This window comes from Zea mays, chromosome 4, assembly GCF_902167145.1.
Source record: "Zea mays cultivar B73 chromosome 4, Zm-B73-REFERENCE-NAM-5.0, whole genome shotgun sequence".
Taxonomy (NCBI): Eukaryota; Viridiplantae; Streptophyta; class Magnoliopsida; order Poales; family Poaceae; genus Zea; species Zea mays.
The window spans coordinates 28728847-28745368 of record NC_050099.1 but is presented as its reverse complement, the minus strand read 5'-3'; the positions used below and the strand labels follow the sequence as shown (position 1 = coordinate 28745368).

The 16522-nt window shown below is 44.1% G+C and overlaps 1 protein-coding gene across 2 annotated transcripts in view; it reads right to left on the bottom strand.

The window, feature by feature from the left end:
• The window catches only part of LOC103652996 (general transcription factor 3C polypeptide 3), a 68772-nt gene extending 66093 nt beyond the window's left edge, over positions 1 to 2679 (bottom strand). Inside the window, exons 1-3 of one of the 2 annotated variants that reach the window (XM_008679976.4) lie at positions 2159 to 2679; positions 1864 to 2084; positions 1294 to 1408 (exon numbers count right to left, since the gene is read on the bottom strand). In XM_008679976.4, coding sequence (XP_008678198.1) covers positions 1294 to 1408; positions 1864 to 2084; positions 2159 to 2416 — 594 coding nt within the window. In that variant the 5' untranslated portion in view covers positions 2417 to 2679. The remainder of the gene's footprint in view (positions 1 to 1293; positions 1409 to 1863; positions 2085 to 2158) is intronic. The other variant, XM_008679977.4, reaches the window with a different exon arrangement.
• Between the last annotated feature and the right edge of the window lie 13843 nt (positions 2680 to 16522).

The following is a 16522-nucleotide window of genomic DNA, read 5'->3' as shown; positions in this document are numbered from 1 at the left end:
ACATGTCTCTATTTATGAAATCAAGGTGATGTCGCCTACCTATTGCTCTACATCGATGAGATGATGACAATGTACTGACAACATCCTCTCTTGCTTTACTATGGCGCGTCACTAATCATCTCATCTCTGAGTTCGCCATGACAAACCTTGGCGCTCTCCACCCCTTTCTTGGCACTGGTGGTATCTCCACATGCTCCACCAAAGGCTTGCTCCTGTCAAAGAGGTAGTATGTTGTTGGTCAGCTCCAGAAAGCTAGCATGGCTAGCACGGTGACACCAGTTGACTAAGTCCAAGTTGTCTGCAACTAACAGTGACCCTGTCGCTGATCCTTTGGAGTACCAGAGTTTGGTTGGCTCTCTAAAGTACCTCACGCTGAATCGGTCTGACCTCGCCTACGTTGTTCAACAATTCTGCCTCTCCATGCACGACCCATGGGAGCCGCGCATCTTTCCCTCGTCAAGCACATCCTATGCTATGTGAAGGGCACCCTCCATGTAGGTCTTCACCTAGGCACCGGTGGTGTGTCAACCATCACTGCCTACTCTGGTACTGACTAGGCAAGGTTGCCCTAACTCTTGGCAGTCTACCTCAGACTTGTGTCTTCCTCGGCAGCAACTTGATCTAGTCTCCTAGTCTTCAAAACGACAGACTACAATGTCCAATTCAAGTGCAGAAGCTAAGTATTGGGCTATTGCACATGTAGTTGACGAATGTAAGTTGCTCCAGGAGCTTCACACCTCGATTCCCTCGGCGACCATTGTCTATTGTGACAACATCAGTGCAATCTTTATGACCAACAATTCGATTCATCGTCGTCGCACAAAGCATATTGAGATCGGCATCCACTCCGTCTATGAGACAGTTGCTTTGGGCAAGTTCAAGTGCTACATGTCCCTTCGACACATTAGTTTGCGAACATCATGACTAAGGGACTGCCTATACAATTGTTTAGTGACTTTAGGTCTAGTATTTGTGTCTAGTTCCCTCCCGTTGTGACTGTGGGGGTATTAGAGATATGTGTATATCTTACTTGTACTCCAGGTCATATCTTGAATATATATATATATATATATGAAAGTCACCACTCCCTTAATGGGTGTGAGGTGTTTCCTAATTCTCTACACCGAGGAATTCTACATTTAATGAACTCCAAGATAGTTTTGGTCTAATGGTATGTACTTGATTCCTAGAGGATGTATGGAAATGTACTTCATATATTCTCATCATGCATTCAATACCACGAGGAAATTCTAGCAGAATTTGTAAAGTGACTTAAGAAACGGTGTAGCATACATCTTTTGACCTTCTTTTACGCCTAAGACCAAAGCCTTCCATCAGTTGGTCGAACATGGTTGCTGCTTCTGCTTCTGAAAGTTGGTCCGGTCTTGGCCTTTTGGGACCCTCCTCCCTAGAAGATGACCAAGAGTTTGCAAACATATATATTAAAAGAACAGTTCCTTGTAACAAATTACATGATGGTCACACAAATGCATAAAACAGTTAACTATAAAACAATGTGTAGAAAGCAAACATTAGACATCCAAGAGAAATACTTCAAAAATGACATCCAACCATAGAGGATCATGAGAGCTCCACACAGAAAGGAACTGAAGCATACTGAAACATTAAAATAGATAGGTGCCACAACATCAAAAGGCAAGGTTTAGTAAATATACTAGTACTACTACCAAATGGAATTGGTTGAGCAATAAGATTTGTGTGGCATAAAGTTACATTCAATAAACATCTAAGCTGAAATGTACTAGATAGATCATGAGCAACTAAATTGTGTTTGCCCATTGCCGGCATGTCTATACAGATTACCATTTAAGTATTGGCAGGAGCAATCGGAAAATTCCTTACCTCTGGGGTTGCTCCTCGGCAAGGGCCTTGCGCTTGTGCGCAGCTAGCGCCTCGTAGTCCTGCGTGTGAGCACGCAGCGCCGCGGCGGTGGTGCTGCTTTCCGCCATCACCACGCATTGCATCGCCTCGTCAGCGTCACCGAACTCGAACCCGTCCTCCTCGTCCTCGTCAAACTCCTCATCTCCGTCTGCCCTCCCCGACTCAATCAAATTATAAAAATTCTACAAATAAAAAAATCTCATTCAAAAAACCCGCCATAGGTACGAGAGAAACAAGAACAGGCATCATCGCATACCTCCTCTTCGGACTCGGGGTCCTCTTCAGAGTCACTGCTGCTGTTCTCAGCCTTCTTGGGGGGCGGCTGCTTCTTGGACTTGGCGTCCTCCTTGGCGTCCTTCTTGGACGTCGGCACGGCCTTCGCCGGTGGCGCCGCCTTCTGCTTCTTCGCGCTCACGGCCATCTCGATCTCGTCCTCCGCCTCCCGCTTCTTCCCCTTGGGCACCGCCGCTGGCGCTGCAGCCACGGCGGCCGCCTTCTTGCTTGACTTGCCCATCGGATGAGAGAGGGAGGAGGCCGGGCAGGAGAGGGGTTTCTAGGAGCTGGCGACGGAAGGTGATTTAGGCTGCGGTGGTCGGATGGCCTTGGTGGGCTTTTAGGAACCTTGTTAGATTCGAACAAGAAAAAATATCTCTCTTCAATATAAACATTTTTTGCAAAAATTAGTTGTTCTCAAACATGTTTAACTATATCATTCATATCCATAAATTAGTAAATCAGTTGTTTGAAAATAACTTGTTCTATTATATCATTCAGCTCTGACCAACAGTTTAAATCTTCAAATTTATTATATTGTGTTATTATAGTGCCAAATCACCTATTTAGAACCCGTCTACGATCGTGTCCAGTTCACTTATATGATCACCCAATATATTGATTTATATTTTTTACATTGTAGACCGCATTGTTTGTTGATTGAAGTTTAAATATAGGTATAGAGGATGAATAAGCTGCTGAAAATAAGCTAAATGGATCTAGTGCCATATCCATATGTATTGTTGTGGTATGCACACATGTGGAATCACGTTAGCTCCATCTCTCCCTAAGCTCCCTCTAAGATTCTCTTTAACGCAGCAATCCCCTATCAATGTAGATGTTTGGGAGCTCCCTTGCGCTACATCGGTGACCCTACGACCCCTACGATCTCTCCTACCGGCTTGGGCACCAACGCAAGAACACACTGGATGTGGGTGAATGACTGAATGTCAACCAGCCCCTTTTCCCTCGATATTGTTGCTCTACAGTATTTGTTATTTGAGAAAAAAAATATTATTAAATGTTAAATAGGTATGAAAAAATGATATTTTATGGTTGTAGTGTGGTATAGGAGGACAGTGTAGGGAAAATCGTTGTAAGAGCACATCCAAGAGAAGGCGTAAAAGGACTTTGGAAGCATTTATCAGGGCAGGAAACGTTTTTATGCCTCCAACATCTTGTTCATCTTCTTCCCAAAAGATTCACATCTCGAATTTGTGACTCTCCCTCCCGCATATTTTCGCGAGTCAGATCCTTCCCCAATCGCCCTAGCACGTGCTCTAGCTGTTTCGCGCGCTATTTCTGGCACCAGTGCGCAGCTTTGTTGTTTCTGATGGCGGGAAGCGTCAGTGGTAGCGGGATATGCTCCAGTGGCAGCAATGGAGGCAGTGGGATACATATGAACAGAGGAGGCGGAGGCGGAGGTGCATCAACTTCTGACAGCGCAAGATGCTCTCTACTCGCAACACTACTCTGAATCGGCCAGCGCAATCCATCGGATGCTAGGTCCCCCATAGGCAGATGGCCGATAATGGAGAAATCTATCCAACTTGTATGTGGCTTTGCCTTCATGTGGCGTCTCCATCGTTTTAGAGAATGTTAACTTAAATGGTTGCAGTCTCAGTTTGCCTTTATTAAGGTTTAAGCATCAAAGTTGTAAGCATAAGAACTGTAACACATATTTTTCTTCAGCTCCTCGCCGGCGGCTCCATGTGGCGGCGCTGCTGAATTGTGCGAAACCTTGGTATTGGGCCTAATTACGTGAATATGTGGCCCAAGTTGGCGATTTAAATATTTGAGGGATCAGTTTTTAACATCATGTTGTTCATTCACATTTTTTTAGCATCATTTGTTTTTCAACAACCCCCAATACCAGGTTTTGGAGAACATTTGTTTGATGATCTCTTGGAGTTGCTCTAAAGGATGAAGATATAGGGGAAAAGAGATCGCTGACGTGGCGGATAGTGAGATATAGATGGAGAATTATAGAGTTGACAATTGAAGAGAGTCTCACTTATGTTCTCTCTCGCGAGCTCACTACTTGAGGCAGACGTGGCTTGGGAGACACGTAGTGTTGGGAAATGGGTTGGTTCAGGGCGGATCAGGTCCATCGTGCTTCGTGCCAAACTGACTCAGGCTAAGAAGGTCCAAAATACTTTTGGTATGTGAGGTGCCAGTTTAAATAGTAGAGACAGTGGCTCAGTCAAGCCCTAAAGCACGTTGTTCCTTCATCAGGTTGTGCCGGTCCAAGCCCGACCCATTATTTGAACTCATAAAGTCCAAATATTATAACTACATAAAGTCCATAACTTATTAAATTAAATATATTAAACAATATGAACATCATTTGATCACATAAAGTCCAAATATTACAATCATATAAAATTGATAGGTTAATAAATTAAAGAAATTAAACGATACAATCTTCATTGGGCTAGGTCGGCCCATGCATGAGAGTCGTGCTGGGCCCGTTGCGCCAAGATTTGAGGCCCGTCCTAGACCCTCCTTTAGGTCATGATAACCCGTCACATATTATTTCGTGCTGGACCATGCTTTTGGCTCTTGTTTTTAGGTCATGCTTGTAAAACCCAAAAAGTTGTATAAGGAAAATAATAAAATAAATAAATATATTTATAAGTGGGTGTTTTGGGATTATAGAACCTTTGGAGATTATTTGGTTTCCTTTTCCTTGTGCATATTCAATTATGGGATTATAATAGTCAAATAACAAAATAAATAAATACAGAAATATGCACCTCATGATGAAGTTCTTGAATTTTTGCATTTGTATTCAAATTTGTGAGACAAGTTTAAGTTAGGAAATTAGAATTTGAAAATGGAAATAGAAAATATATGAGAAGGGAAGGGAGAGAACATACACTATAGAAAAAATATATTAATGCAAATAGTAGAAGTTATATTCTCATTAGGGTTGTGTTTGATAATTGGGAATTTGAAGTTCAAACCAGAAACTTAAATTTTTTTGAATCCTTGAATTTGGAAAAATAGAAGAGAAAGGAATAGAAGAAAAGAAGAGAAATGGAATAAAGCACTGTTGGCCCTGCTACCTTGTTTTCGGCCCACTTGCGCTCCCCCATCACTCGGCCATCACCCTCTCTTCTTTGCATCAGCCCAATACCCGTGGATGTCCCACCGACGATTGGGCCCCGCTCGCCAGTGTTACCCCTTCCCCTAAAGTAAATTACATGTGGGTCCGGCTCGTCAGACATTCTTCTTCACCAAGGTCGCGAGTCACGCTCGCGTAACAGAAGTCGTCGAGGATTCCACGTCATGCCACAACAAACCTACTCCCCTGACGCGGACTTGCTCTGGCCCATAAAGCACGGCCCTGGATCTCCCTCGGTCGTCTCTTCCCAAGCCATAGTGTACCGAATGTCGTAGACGCCATTGCTGAGCACCGCTGAGAGAGAGAGAGAGAGAGCTCACTGCCGCCAGTGTTTCCCCACCTGCGTTGTCGTCCAGGGTGCTTGGACCGGTCTTGGTAGGATTGCCTCTGAAAGGGAATTAGGCTTACACCTTTTTCCTAATTGATTTTGGTGGTTGAATTTCCCAACACAAATAATTTAACTAACTAGTTTGCTCTAGTCTATAAGTTCTACAGGTGCCAAATGTTCACAATAAACCAATAAAAAGACCAAGAAAGGGTTCAAACAAAGAGAGCAAAAGACAACCCAAAGGCACCCTGGTCTGGCGCACCGGACTGTCCGGTGTGCCACCGAACAGTGTCCGGTGCGCCAGGGCACTCAAGGCTGAACTCTTCACCTTCGGGAAATTCAGAGGGCGCTCCGCTATAATGCACCGGACTGTCCGGTGAGTCACTAGACAGTGTCCGGTGCACACCGGACTGTCCGGTGTGCCAGCGGAGCAACAGCTACTTTGCGCGCAACGGTCATCTGCAACTGCATTCAATGCGCTACAGTGCGCGCCAGAGTCAGAGCACGCGCAGTTGGCGCACCGGACAGTCTACAGGACCTGTCTGGTGCCCCACCGGACAGCCCAGAGCGCCCACAAGTCAGAGCTCGAACGGTCGAACCCCAACGATCTGCTGACATGGCTGGCGCACCGGACTGTCCGGTGCGCCATGCGACAACACACTTCCAACGGCCATTTTTGGTGGTTGGGGCTATAAATACCCCAACCACCCCACATTCAATGGCATCCAAGTTTCTGCACTTCTACACCATACAAGAGTTATAGCATTCAATACAAGACACACCAAAGAGATCAAATCCTCTCCCAACTCCACACAAAGCTTTAGTGATTAGAGAGAGAGAGATTTGTTGTGTTCATTTGAGCTCTTGCGCTTGGATCACTTCTTTTCTTTCTCATTCTTTCTTGTGATCATCTCAATTGTAATCGAGGCAAGAGACACCAATTGTGTGGTGGTCCTTGCGGGGACTTGTTGTCCCGTTTGATTGAGAAGAGAAGCTCACTCGGTCCGAGTGACCGTTTGAGAGAGAGAAAGGGTTGAAAGAGACCCGGTCTTTGTGACCACCTCAACAGGGAGTAGGTTTGCAAGAACCGAACCTCGGTAAAACAAATCATCGTGTCTCGCTCTTTATTTGCTCACGATTTATTTTGCGCCCTTTCTCTCGGACTCGTTTATATTTCTAATGCTAACCCGGCTTGTAGTTGTGCTTAAGTTTATAAATTTCAGATTCGCCCTATTCACCCCCCCCTCTAGGCGACTTTCAATTGGTATCAGAACCGGTGCTTCATTAGAGCCTAACCGCTCGAAGTGATGTCGGGAGCATCCGCCAAGAGGGATCTCGGGACCGGCGACAAATCCGCAAGCTCGGGAAGAACACACTCAAGGGAGTCCACCCACAAGCACAAGGAGGAATCCTCTTCCTCCATCAAGTCCCATCAGATGGGTGACAAGAAGAAGAAGATGAGAAAGGTGGTCTACTACGAGACCGACTCTTCGTCACCCTCCACCTCCGGCTCAGAATCGGCCTCCACTACTTCAAAGTGCCATGAGCGCAAGAAGTATAGTAAGATGCCCCTTCGCTATCCTCTCATTTCTAGATGCACTCCATTACTCTCCATTCCATTAGGCAAACCACCTATGTTTGAAGGTGAAGATTATTCTATGTGGAGTGATAAAATGAGGCATCACCTAACCTCACTCCACAAAAGCATATGGGATATTGTTGAGTATGGAGTGCAGGTACCAAAGAAGGGAGATAAGGATTACGACTCGGAGGAGGTCGAACAAATCCAACACTTCAACTCCCAAGCCACAACTATACTCCTCGCCTCTCTAAGTCGAGAGGAGTATAATAAGGTGCAAGGGTTGAAGAGCGCAAAGGAAATTTGGGACGTGCTAAAGACCGCGCACGAAGGAGACGAGGTGACCAAGATCACCAAGCGGGAGACGATCGAGGGGGAGCTCGGTCGTTTCCGACTTCGCCAAGGGGAGGAGCCACAAGATATGTACAACCGGCTCAAGACCTTGGTGAACCAAGTGCGCAACCTCGGGAGCAAAAAATGGGATGACCATGAAATGGTTAAGGTTATTCTTAGATCACTTGTTTTCCTTAACCCTACTCAAGTTCAATTAATTCGTGGCAATCCTAGATATACACTAATGACTCCCGAGGAAGTAATAGGGAATTTGTGAGCTTTGAGTTGATGATCAAAGGCTCAAAGAAAATCGTCGAGCTTGATGGCCCCTCCACGTCCGAAGCACAACCGGTCGCATTCAAGGCGACGGAGGAAAAGAAGGAGGAATCTACATCAAGTAGAACACTCATCGACGCCTCCAAGCTCGACAACGAGAAAATGGCGCTCATCATCAAGAGCTTCCGCCAAATCCTCAAACAAAGGAGGGGGAAGGATTACAAGCCCCGCTCCAAGAAAGTATGCTACAAGTGTAGTAAGCCCGGTCATTTCATTGCTAAATGTCCATTATCTAGTGATAGTGACAGTGGCGACGACAAGAAGGGGAGAAGAAAGGAGAAGAAGAGATACTACAAGAAGAAGGGCGGCGATGCCCATGTTTGCCGGGAATGGGACTCCGACGAGAGCTCCACCGACTCCTCCTCCGACGAGGATGCCGCAAACATCGCCGTCACCAAGGGTCTTCTCTTCCCCAACGTCAGCCACAAATGCCTCATGGCAAAGGATGGAAAAAAGAAGAAGGTAAAATCAAGATCCTCCACTAAATATGAAACCTCTAGTGATGAGGATAATTGTAGTGATGAGGAGGATAACTTGCGCACCCTTTTTGCCAACCTTAACATGCAACAAAAAGCAAAATTAAATGAATTAATTAGTGCTATTCATGAGAACGATGATCTCTTGGACTCCCAAGAGGACTTTCTTATTAAAGAAAACAAGAAGCATGTTAAGGTTAAGAATGCTTATGCTCTAGAAGTAGAAAAATGTGGAAAATTATCTAGTGAGCTAAGCACTTGCCATGATACTATTGCCAACCTTAGAAATGAAAATGCTAAACTTATTGCTATGGTTGATTCTAATATTTGTGATGATTCGATTTCCAATCTTAGAAATGATAATGCTAATTTGCTTGCTAAGTTTGAAAAATTAAATGATTCTCTTGCTAGCCTTAGAGATGAAAATGAAAATTTGATTGCTAAGGCTCAAGACTTTGATGTTTGCAATGTTACTATTTCTAACCTTAGGAGTGAAAATGATATATTACATGCTAAGGTTGTTGAATTAAAATCTTGCAAACCCTCTACATCTACCGCTGAGCATGTTACTATTTGCACTAGATGTAGAGACATTAACATTGATGCTATTCATGACCATATGGCTTTAATTAAAAAACGAAATGATCATATAGCAAAATTAGATGCTAAAATTGACGAGCATGACTTAGAAAATGAAAAGTTTAAATTTGCAAGAAGCATGCTCTATAGTGGGAGACGCCCTGGCATCAAGGATGGCATTGGCTTCCAAAAGGGAGACAATGTCAAACTTAATGCCCCTCCTAAAAGATTGTCTAACTTTGTTAAGGGCAAGGCTCCCATGCCTCAGGATAACGAGGGTTACATTTTGTACCCTGCCGGTTATCCCGAGAGCAAAATTAGGAGAATTCACTCTAGGAAGTCTCACTTTGTCCCTAATCGTGCTTTTTATGTATAAGGGTGAGACATCTAGTTCTAGGCAATCAACCCGTACAAAATTGCCTAAGAAGAAAACTCCAACTACATCAAATGATCATGACATTTCATTTAAAACTTTTGATGCATCTTATGTTTTAACTAACAAATCCGGCAAGATAGTTGCCAAGTATGTTGGGGGCAAACACAAGGGATCAAAGACTTGTGTTTGGGTACCCAAAGTTCTTGTATCTAATGCAAACCATTTGGGTACCTAAAATCAAGAACTAAACTTGTTTTGTAGGTTTATGCATCCGGGGGCTCAAGTTGGATCATCGATAGCGGGTGCACAAACCACATGATAGGGGAGAAGAAGATGTTCTCCTCCTATGAGAAAAACCAAGATCCCCAACGAGCTATCACATTCGGGGATGGAAACCAAGGTTTGGTCAAAGGATTGGGTAAAATTGCTATATCTCCTGACCATTCCATTTCCAATGTTTTTCTTGTAGACTCTTTAGATTACAATTTGCTTTCAGTTTCGCAATTATGTAAAATAGGCTACAACTGTCTTTTTACAGATATAGGTGTTACTGTCTTTAGAAGAAGTGATGATTCAGTAGCATTTAAGGGAGTGTTAGAGGGTCAGCTATACTTGGTAGATTTTGATAGAGCTGAACTCGACACTTGCTTAATTGCTAAGACTAACATGGGCTGGCTCTAGCATCGCCGACTAGCACATGTTGGAATGAAGAATCTTCACAAGCTTCTAAAGGGAGAACATATTTTGGGACTAACAAATGTTCATTTCGAGAAAGACAGGCTTTGTAGCGCATGTCAGGCAGGGAAGCAAGTTGGTACTCATCATCCACACAAGAACATCATGACGACTGACAGGCCACTCGAGCTCCTACACATGGATCTATTCGGCCCGATTGCTTACATAAGCATCGACGGGAGTAAGTACTGTCTAGTTATTGTGGATGACTATTCTCGCTTCACTTGGGTGTTCTTTTTGCAGGAAAAATATCATACCCAAGAGACCTTAAAGGGATTCTTGAGACGGGCTCAAAACGAGTTCGGCTTAAGGATCAAGAAAATTAGAAGCGACAACGGGACGAAGTTCAAGAACTCTCAAATCGAAGGCTTTCTTGAGGAGGAGGGCATCAAGCATGAGTTCTCCTCCTCTCCCTACACGCCACAACAAAATGGTGTAGTGGAGAGGAAGAATAGAACTCTATTGAACATGGCAAGAACCATGCTTGATGAGTACAAGACTTCAGATCAGTTTTGGACCGAGGTTGTCAACACCGCCTGCTACGCCATCAGCCGGTTGTATCTACACCGAATCCTCAAGAAGACATCATACGAACTTCTAACCGGTAAAAAACCCAATGTTTCATATTTTAGAGTCGTTGGTAGCAAATGCTTTATTCTTGTTAAAAGAGGTAGAAAATCCAATTTTGCTCCTAAGACTGTAGAAGGCTTTTTACTAGGATAAGATTCAAACACAAGGGCATCTAGAGTCTTTAACAAGTCCTCCGGACAAGTTGAAGTTTCTTGTGACATTGTGTTTGATGAAACTAACGGCTCTCAAGTAGAGCAAGTTGATCTTGATGAGATAGGTGATGAAGAGGCTCCGTGCGTCGCGCTAAGGAACATGTCCATTGGGGATGTGTGTCCTAAGGAATCCGAAGAGCCATCACATGCACAAGATCAACCATCTTCCTCAATGCAAGCATCTCCACCAACTCAAGATGAGGATGAGGCTCAAAATGATGAAGGAGAAGATCAAGGAGTTGAGCCACCTCAAGAGGAGAGCAATGATCAAGGGGGAGATGCCCATGATCAAGATGAGGAAGATGAACAAGTTCCAAGACCGCCACACCCATGAGTCCACCAAGCAATCCAACAAGATCACCCCGTGAACACCATCCTCGGCGATATTCAAAAGGGGGTAACTACTCGATCTCGTGTTGCTCATTTTTGTGAACATTACTCGTTTGTTTCCTCTATTGAGCCACACAGGATAGAGGAAGCACTTCAAGATTCGGATTGGGTGGTGGCGATGCAAGAGGAGCTCAACAATTTCACTCGGAATGAGGTATGGCATTTAGTTCAACGTCCTAACCAAAATGTTGTAGGAACCAAGTGGGTCTTCCGCAACAAGCAACATGAGCATGGTGTGGTGACAAGGAACAAAGCCCGACTTGTGGCCAAGGGATATTCACAAGTCGAAGGTTTGGATTTTGGTGAAACCTATGCACCCGTAGCTAGGCTGGAATCAATTCGCATTTTACTTGCCTATGCTACTTACCATGGCTTCAAGCTTTACCAAATGGACGTGAAGTGTGCCTTCCTTAATGGACCAATCAATGAGGAGGTCTATGTTGAGCAACCTCCCGGCTTTGAAGATAGTGAGTACCCTAACCATGTGTATAAACTCTCTAAGGCGCTTTATGGGCTCAAGCAAGCCCCAAGAGCATGGTATGAATGCCTAAGAGATTTTCTTATCACTAATGGCTTCAAAGTCGGAAAGGTCGATCCTACTCTATTCACTAAAACTCTTGACAATGATTTGTTTGTATGCCAAATTTATGTTGATGATATTATATTTGGGTCTACTAACGAATCTACATGTGAGGAATTTAGTAGGATCATGACACAGAAATTCGAGATGTCGATGATGGGGGAGTTGAAGTACTTCTTGGGATTTCAAGTGAAGCAACTCCAAGAGGGCACCTTCATTAGTCAAACAAAGTATATTCAAGACATTCTAAACAAGTTTGGAATGAAGGATGCCAAGCCCATCAAGACACCCATGGGAACCAATGGGCATCTCGACCTCGACACGAGAGGTAAATCCGTCGATCAAAAGGTATACCGGTCGATGATAGGCTCTTTACTCTATTTATGTGCATCTCGACTGGATATTATGCTTTCCGTATGCATGTGTGCAAGATTCCAATCCGACCCTAAGGAAGCTCACCTTACGGCCGTAAAACGAATCTTGAGATATTTGGTTCATACTCCTAAGTTTGGGCTTTGGTATCCTAGGGGATCCACATTTGGTTTAATTGGTTATTCGGATGCCGATTGGGCGGGGTGTAAGATTAATAGAAAGAGCACATCGGGGACTTGCCAGTTCTTGGGAAGATCCCTGGTGTCTTGGGCTTCAAAGAAGCAAAATTCCGTCGCTCTTTCTACCGCCAAAGCCGAGTATATTGTCGCAGGTCATTGTTGCGCAACTACTTTGGATGAGGCAAACCCTTAGGTACTATGGTTACAAATTAACCAAAGTTCCTCTTCTATGTGATAATGAGAGTGCAATCCGCATGGCGGATAATCCCGTTGAGCATAGCCGCACTAAACACATAGCCATTCGGTATCATTTCTTAAGGGATCACCAACAAAAGGGAGATATCGAGATTGCATATATTAACACTAAGGAACAATTAGTCGATATCTTTACCAAGCCACTAGATGAACAAACTTTTAACAAACTTAGACATGAGCTAAATATTCTTGATTCTCGGAATTTCTTTTGATGTTTTGCACACATAGCTCATAAATATACCATTGATCATGTCTCTTTCATTTGCTATGACTAATGTGTTTTCAAGTGTATTTCAAACCAAGTCATAGATTGAAAGGAAATTCGAGTCTTCGGCGAAGACAAAGGCTTCCACTCCACTCCATCAAATTACTTATCCTTCGTCGTCGCTCCAAGCAACTCTCCAACTTTGGTATAATCTTCACTCATATTTTGTTTGCCAAAGGAGGAGAAAGTAGTTATGAAAGGGCTTATATTCCACTCAAAGTATCCGTTTTTGGCGATTCATGCCAAAGGGGGAGAAAGTATTAGCCCAAAGCAAAAGGACCGCACCACCACCAATTTTCAAAATTTGAGTAAAGAGAGTTCTTCAAATGATGAATCTTTCAATTTATATCTTATTGTATTCAAAAAGGGAAGAAAGTAGGATTTTCAAATTGGTATCTTAAAACCCTCTTGAACACTAAGAGGAGGATTTTATTAAGGGGGAGTTTTGTTTAGTCAAAGGAAAAGCATTTGAAACAGGGGGGGAAAATTTCAAATCTTGAAAATGCTTCTCAAAATCTTATTCATTTACCTTTGACTATTTGCAAAAAGACTTTGAAAAGAATTTACAAAAGAATTTGCAAAAAACAAAACATGTGGTGCAAGCGTGGTCCAAAATGTTAAAAATATAAAGAAACAATCCATGCATATCTTATGAAAATATTTATTGGTTCAATTCTAAGAAATCTTTGCACTTACATTATGCAAACTAGTTCAATTATGCACTTCCATACTTACTTTGGTTTGTGTTGGCGTCAATCACCAAAAAGGGGGAGATTGAAAGGGAATTAGGCTTACACCTATTTCCTAATTGGTTTTGGTGGTTGAATTGCCCAACAAAAAATAATTGGACTAACTAGTTTGCTCTAGTCTATAAAGTTTTACAGGTGCCAAAGGTTCACAATAAGCCAATAAAAAGACCAAGAAAGGGTTCAAACAAAGAGAACAAAAGACAACCCAAAGTCACCCTGGTCTGGCGCACCGGACAGTGTCCGGTGCACCAGGGAACTCGAAGCTGAACTTGCCACCTTCGGGAAAATGGGAGGACGCTCCGCTATAATTCATCGGACTGTCCGGTGAAGCACCGGACAGTGTCCGGTGTCACATCAGACTGTCCGGTGTGCCAGCGGAGCAACGGCTACTTCACGCGCAACGGTCGACTGCAACGCATTTAATGCGCGCCTCCGCGCGCAGAGGACAGAGCACGCGCAGTTGGTGCACTGGACAGTCTACAGGACCTGTCCGGTGCACCACCGGACAGCCCAGAGGCCCCACAAGTCAGAGCTCCAACGGTCGAACCCCAACGGCTGCCTGACGTGGCTGGCGCACCGGACAGTGTCCGGTGCGCCATGCGACAGCAGTATTCCAACGACCATATTTTGGTGGTTGGGGCTATAAATACCCCAACCACCCCACATTCAATGGCATCCAAGTTTTCCACCTTCAACACATTACAAGAGCTATAGCATTCAATTCTAGACACAACCAAAGAGATCAAATCCTCTCCCAAGTCCGGAATCACTCCAAATCAAATAGTGACTAGAGAGAGCGATATTTGTGTCCATTTGAGCTCTTGCGCTTGGATTGCTTCTTTTCTTTCTCACTCTTTCTTGTGATCAAATTCAATTGTAACCAAGGCAAGAGACACCAATTGTGTGGTGGTCCTTGCGGGAACTTTGTGTTCCGTTTGATTGAGAAGAGAAGCTCACTCGGTCTAAGTGACCGTTTGAGAGAGGGAAGGGTTGAAAGAGACCCAGTCTTTGTGACCACCTCAACGGGGAGTAGGTTTGCAAGAACCGAACCTCGGTAAAACAAATCCTTGTGTCATACTCTTTATTTGCCCGAGATTTGTTTTTCACCCTCTCTCTCGGACTCGCTTATATTTCTAACGCTAACCCAGCTTGTAGTTGTGCTTAAGTTTATAAATTTCAGATTCGCCCTATTCACCCCCCTCTAGGCGACTTTCAAATTCCAGTCTCTAGAACATGGTAATTCTTGAAGTAAATAGGAGCTGAAATTATTAGTTGTTTGTTTTGGGTTGCACGCACTGTTTTCGCTGTACTTTCGGTTTAACGAACTAAATTATGTTTTCTATAGAAAAGGCATATAGAAAAGTTATAGATAACTTTATTATCTTGCTTGTGCTAAAATTTGACAGCCATAAGTCTGATCATTTAGGAGTTATGCTTTTCACAAGTTCAGTAACTAAATATGTCCAATTTCGGTACAGATTTCAGAGATCGCATTGTTTGCTTAAGTTCAGTTTAGAATCAGTCCTTGTAAATTATAAGAAAGTTGTATATAATTTTCTTATCATACTTGTATTAAACTTTAATGACAATAAACCTGATAGTTGGAGAGTTATGAATTTTATAAGATGATTGTTGTATTCTATCCACTGTCAGAACAGATTTCGAAAATTGTATTGTTTGATTTAGTTAAACATAGAATAACTGAGAGCACCTAGAGGGGGGGTGAATAGGTGATCCTGTGAAACTTAAACTTATAGCCACAAAAACTTGTTAAGTGTTAGCACAACAATTGCCAAGTGGCTAGAGAGGAGTCTCAACAAAACACAATACCACAAGAGATCAAACACAGAGATGACACAGTGGTTTATCCCGTGGTTCGGCCAAGACCAACGCTTGCCTACTCCACGTTGTGGCGTCCCTGAGAGCACCTAGAGGGGGGGGTGAATAGGTGATCCTGTGAAAACTTAACCTTATAGCCACAAAAACTTGTTAAGTGTTAGCACAATAATTTCCAAGTGGCTAGAAAGGAGTCTTAACAAAACACAATACCACAAGAGATCAAACACAGAGATGACACAGTGGTTTATCCCGTGGTTCGGCCAAGACCAACGCTTGCCTACTCCACGTTGTGGCGTCCCAATGGACGAGGGTTGCAATCAACCCCTCTCAAGCGGTCCAAAGACCAACTTGAATACCACGGTGTTTTGCTTTGCCTTTCAATATTCCGTTTGCGAGGAATCTCCACAACTTGGAGCCTCTCGCCCTTACACTTAAGATTCACAAAGAAATACGGAGTAAGGGAGAAACTAGCGACGCACACAAGACTCCAAAATCAGAGCAACAACACGCACACAAGTCGCAACAAGAGCTCGCAACACAACTCAATGAGTTCACAACTCAACAAGAGCTCTAGATGCTATCACAATGAACCAGATGCGTGGAATCGATGTCTTGGTGCTTAGGAATGTTGTAGGAATGCTTGGTGTACTCCTCCATGCGCCTAGGGGTCCCTTTTATAGCCCCAAGGCAGCTAGGAGCCGTTGAGAACAATTCTGGAAGGCTATCCTTGCCTTCTGTCGTCGGGCGCACCGGACAGTCCGGTGCACACCGGACACTGTCCGGTGCCCGATTTCCTTCCTTAAACAGCGTAGCCGACCGTTGCAGATGCGGGAGCCGTTGGCGCACCGGACATGTCCGGTGCACACCGGACAGTCCGGTGCCCCTTCTAGCCGTTGGCTTGGCCACGTGTCCCGCGCAGATCGCGCGGCCGACCGTTGGCCCGGCCGACCGTTGGCTCACCGGACAGTCCGGTGCACACCGGACAGTCCGGTGAATTTTAGCCGTACGTCGTCGGCGAATTCCCGAGAGTGACCACTTCGCTCGAGCCAGCCTGGCGCACCGGACAC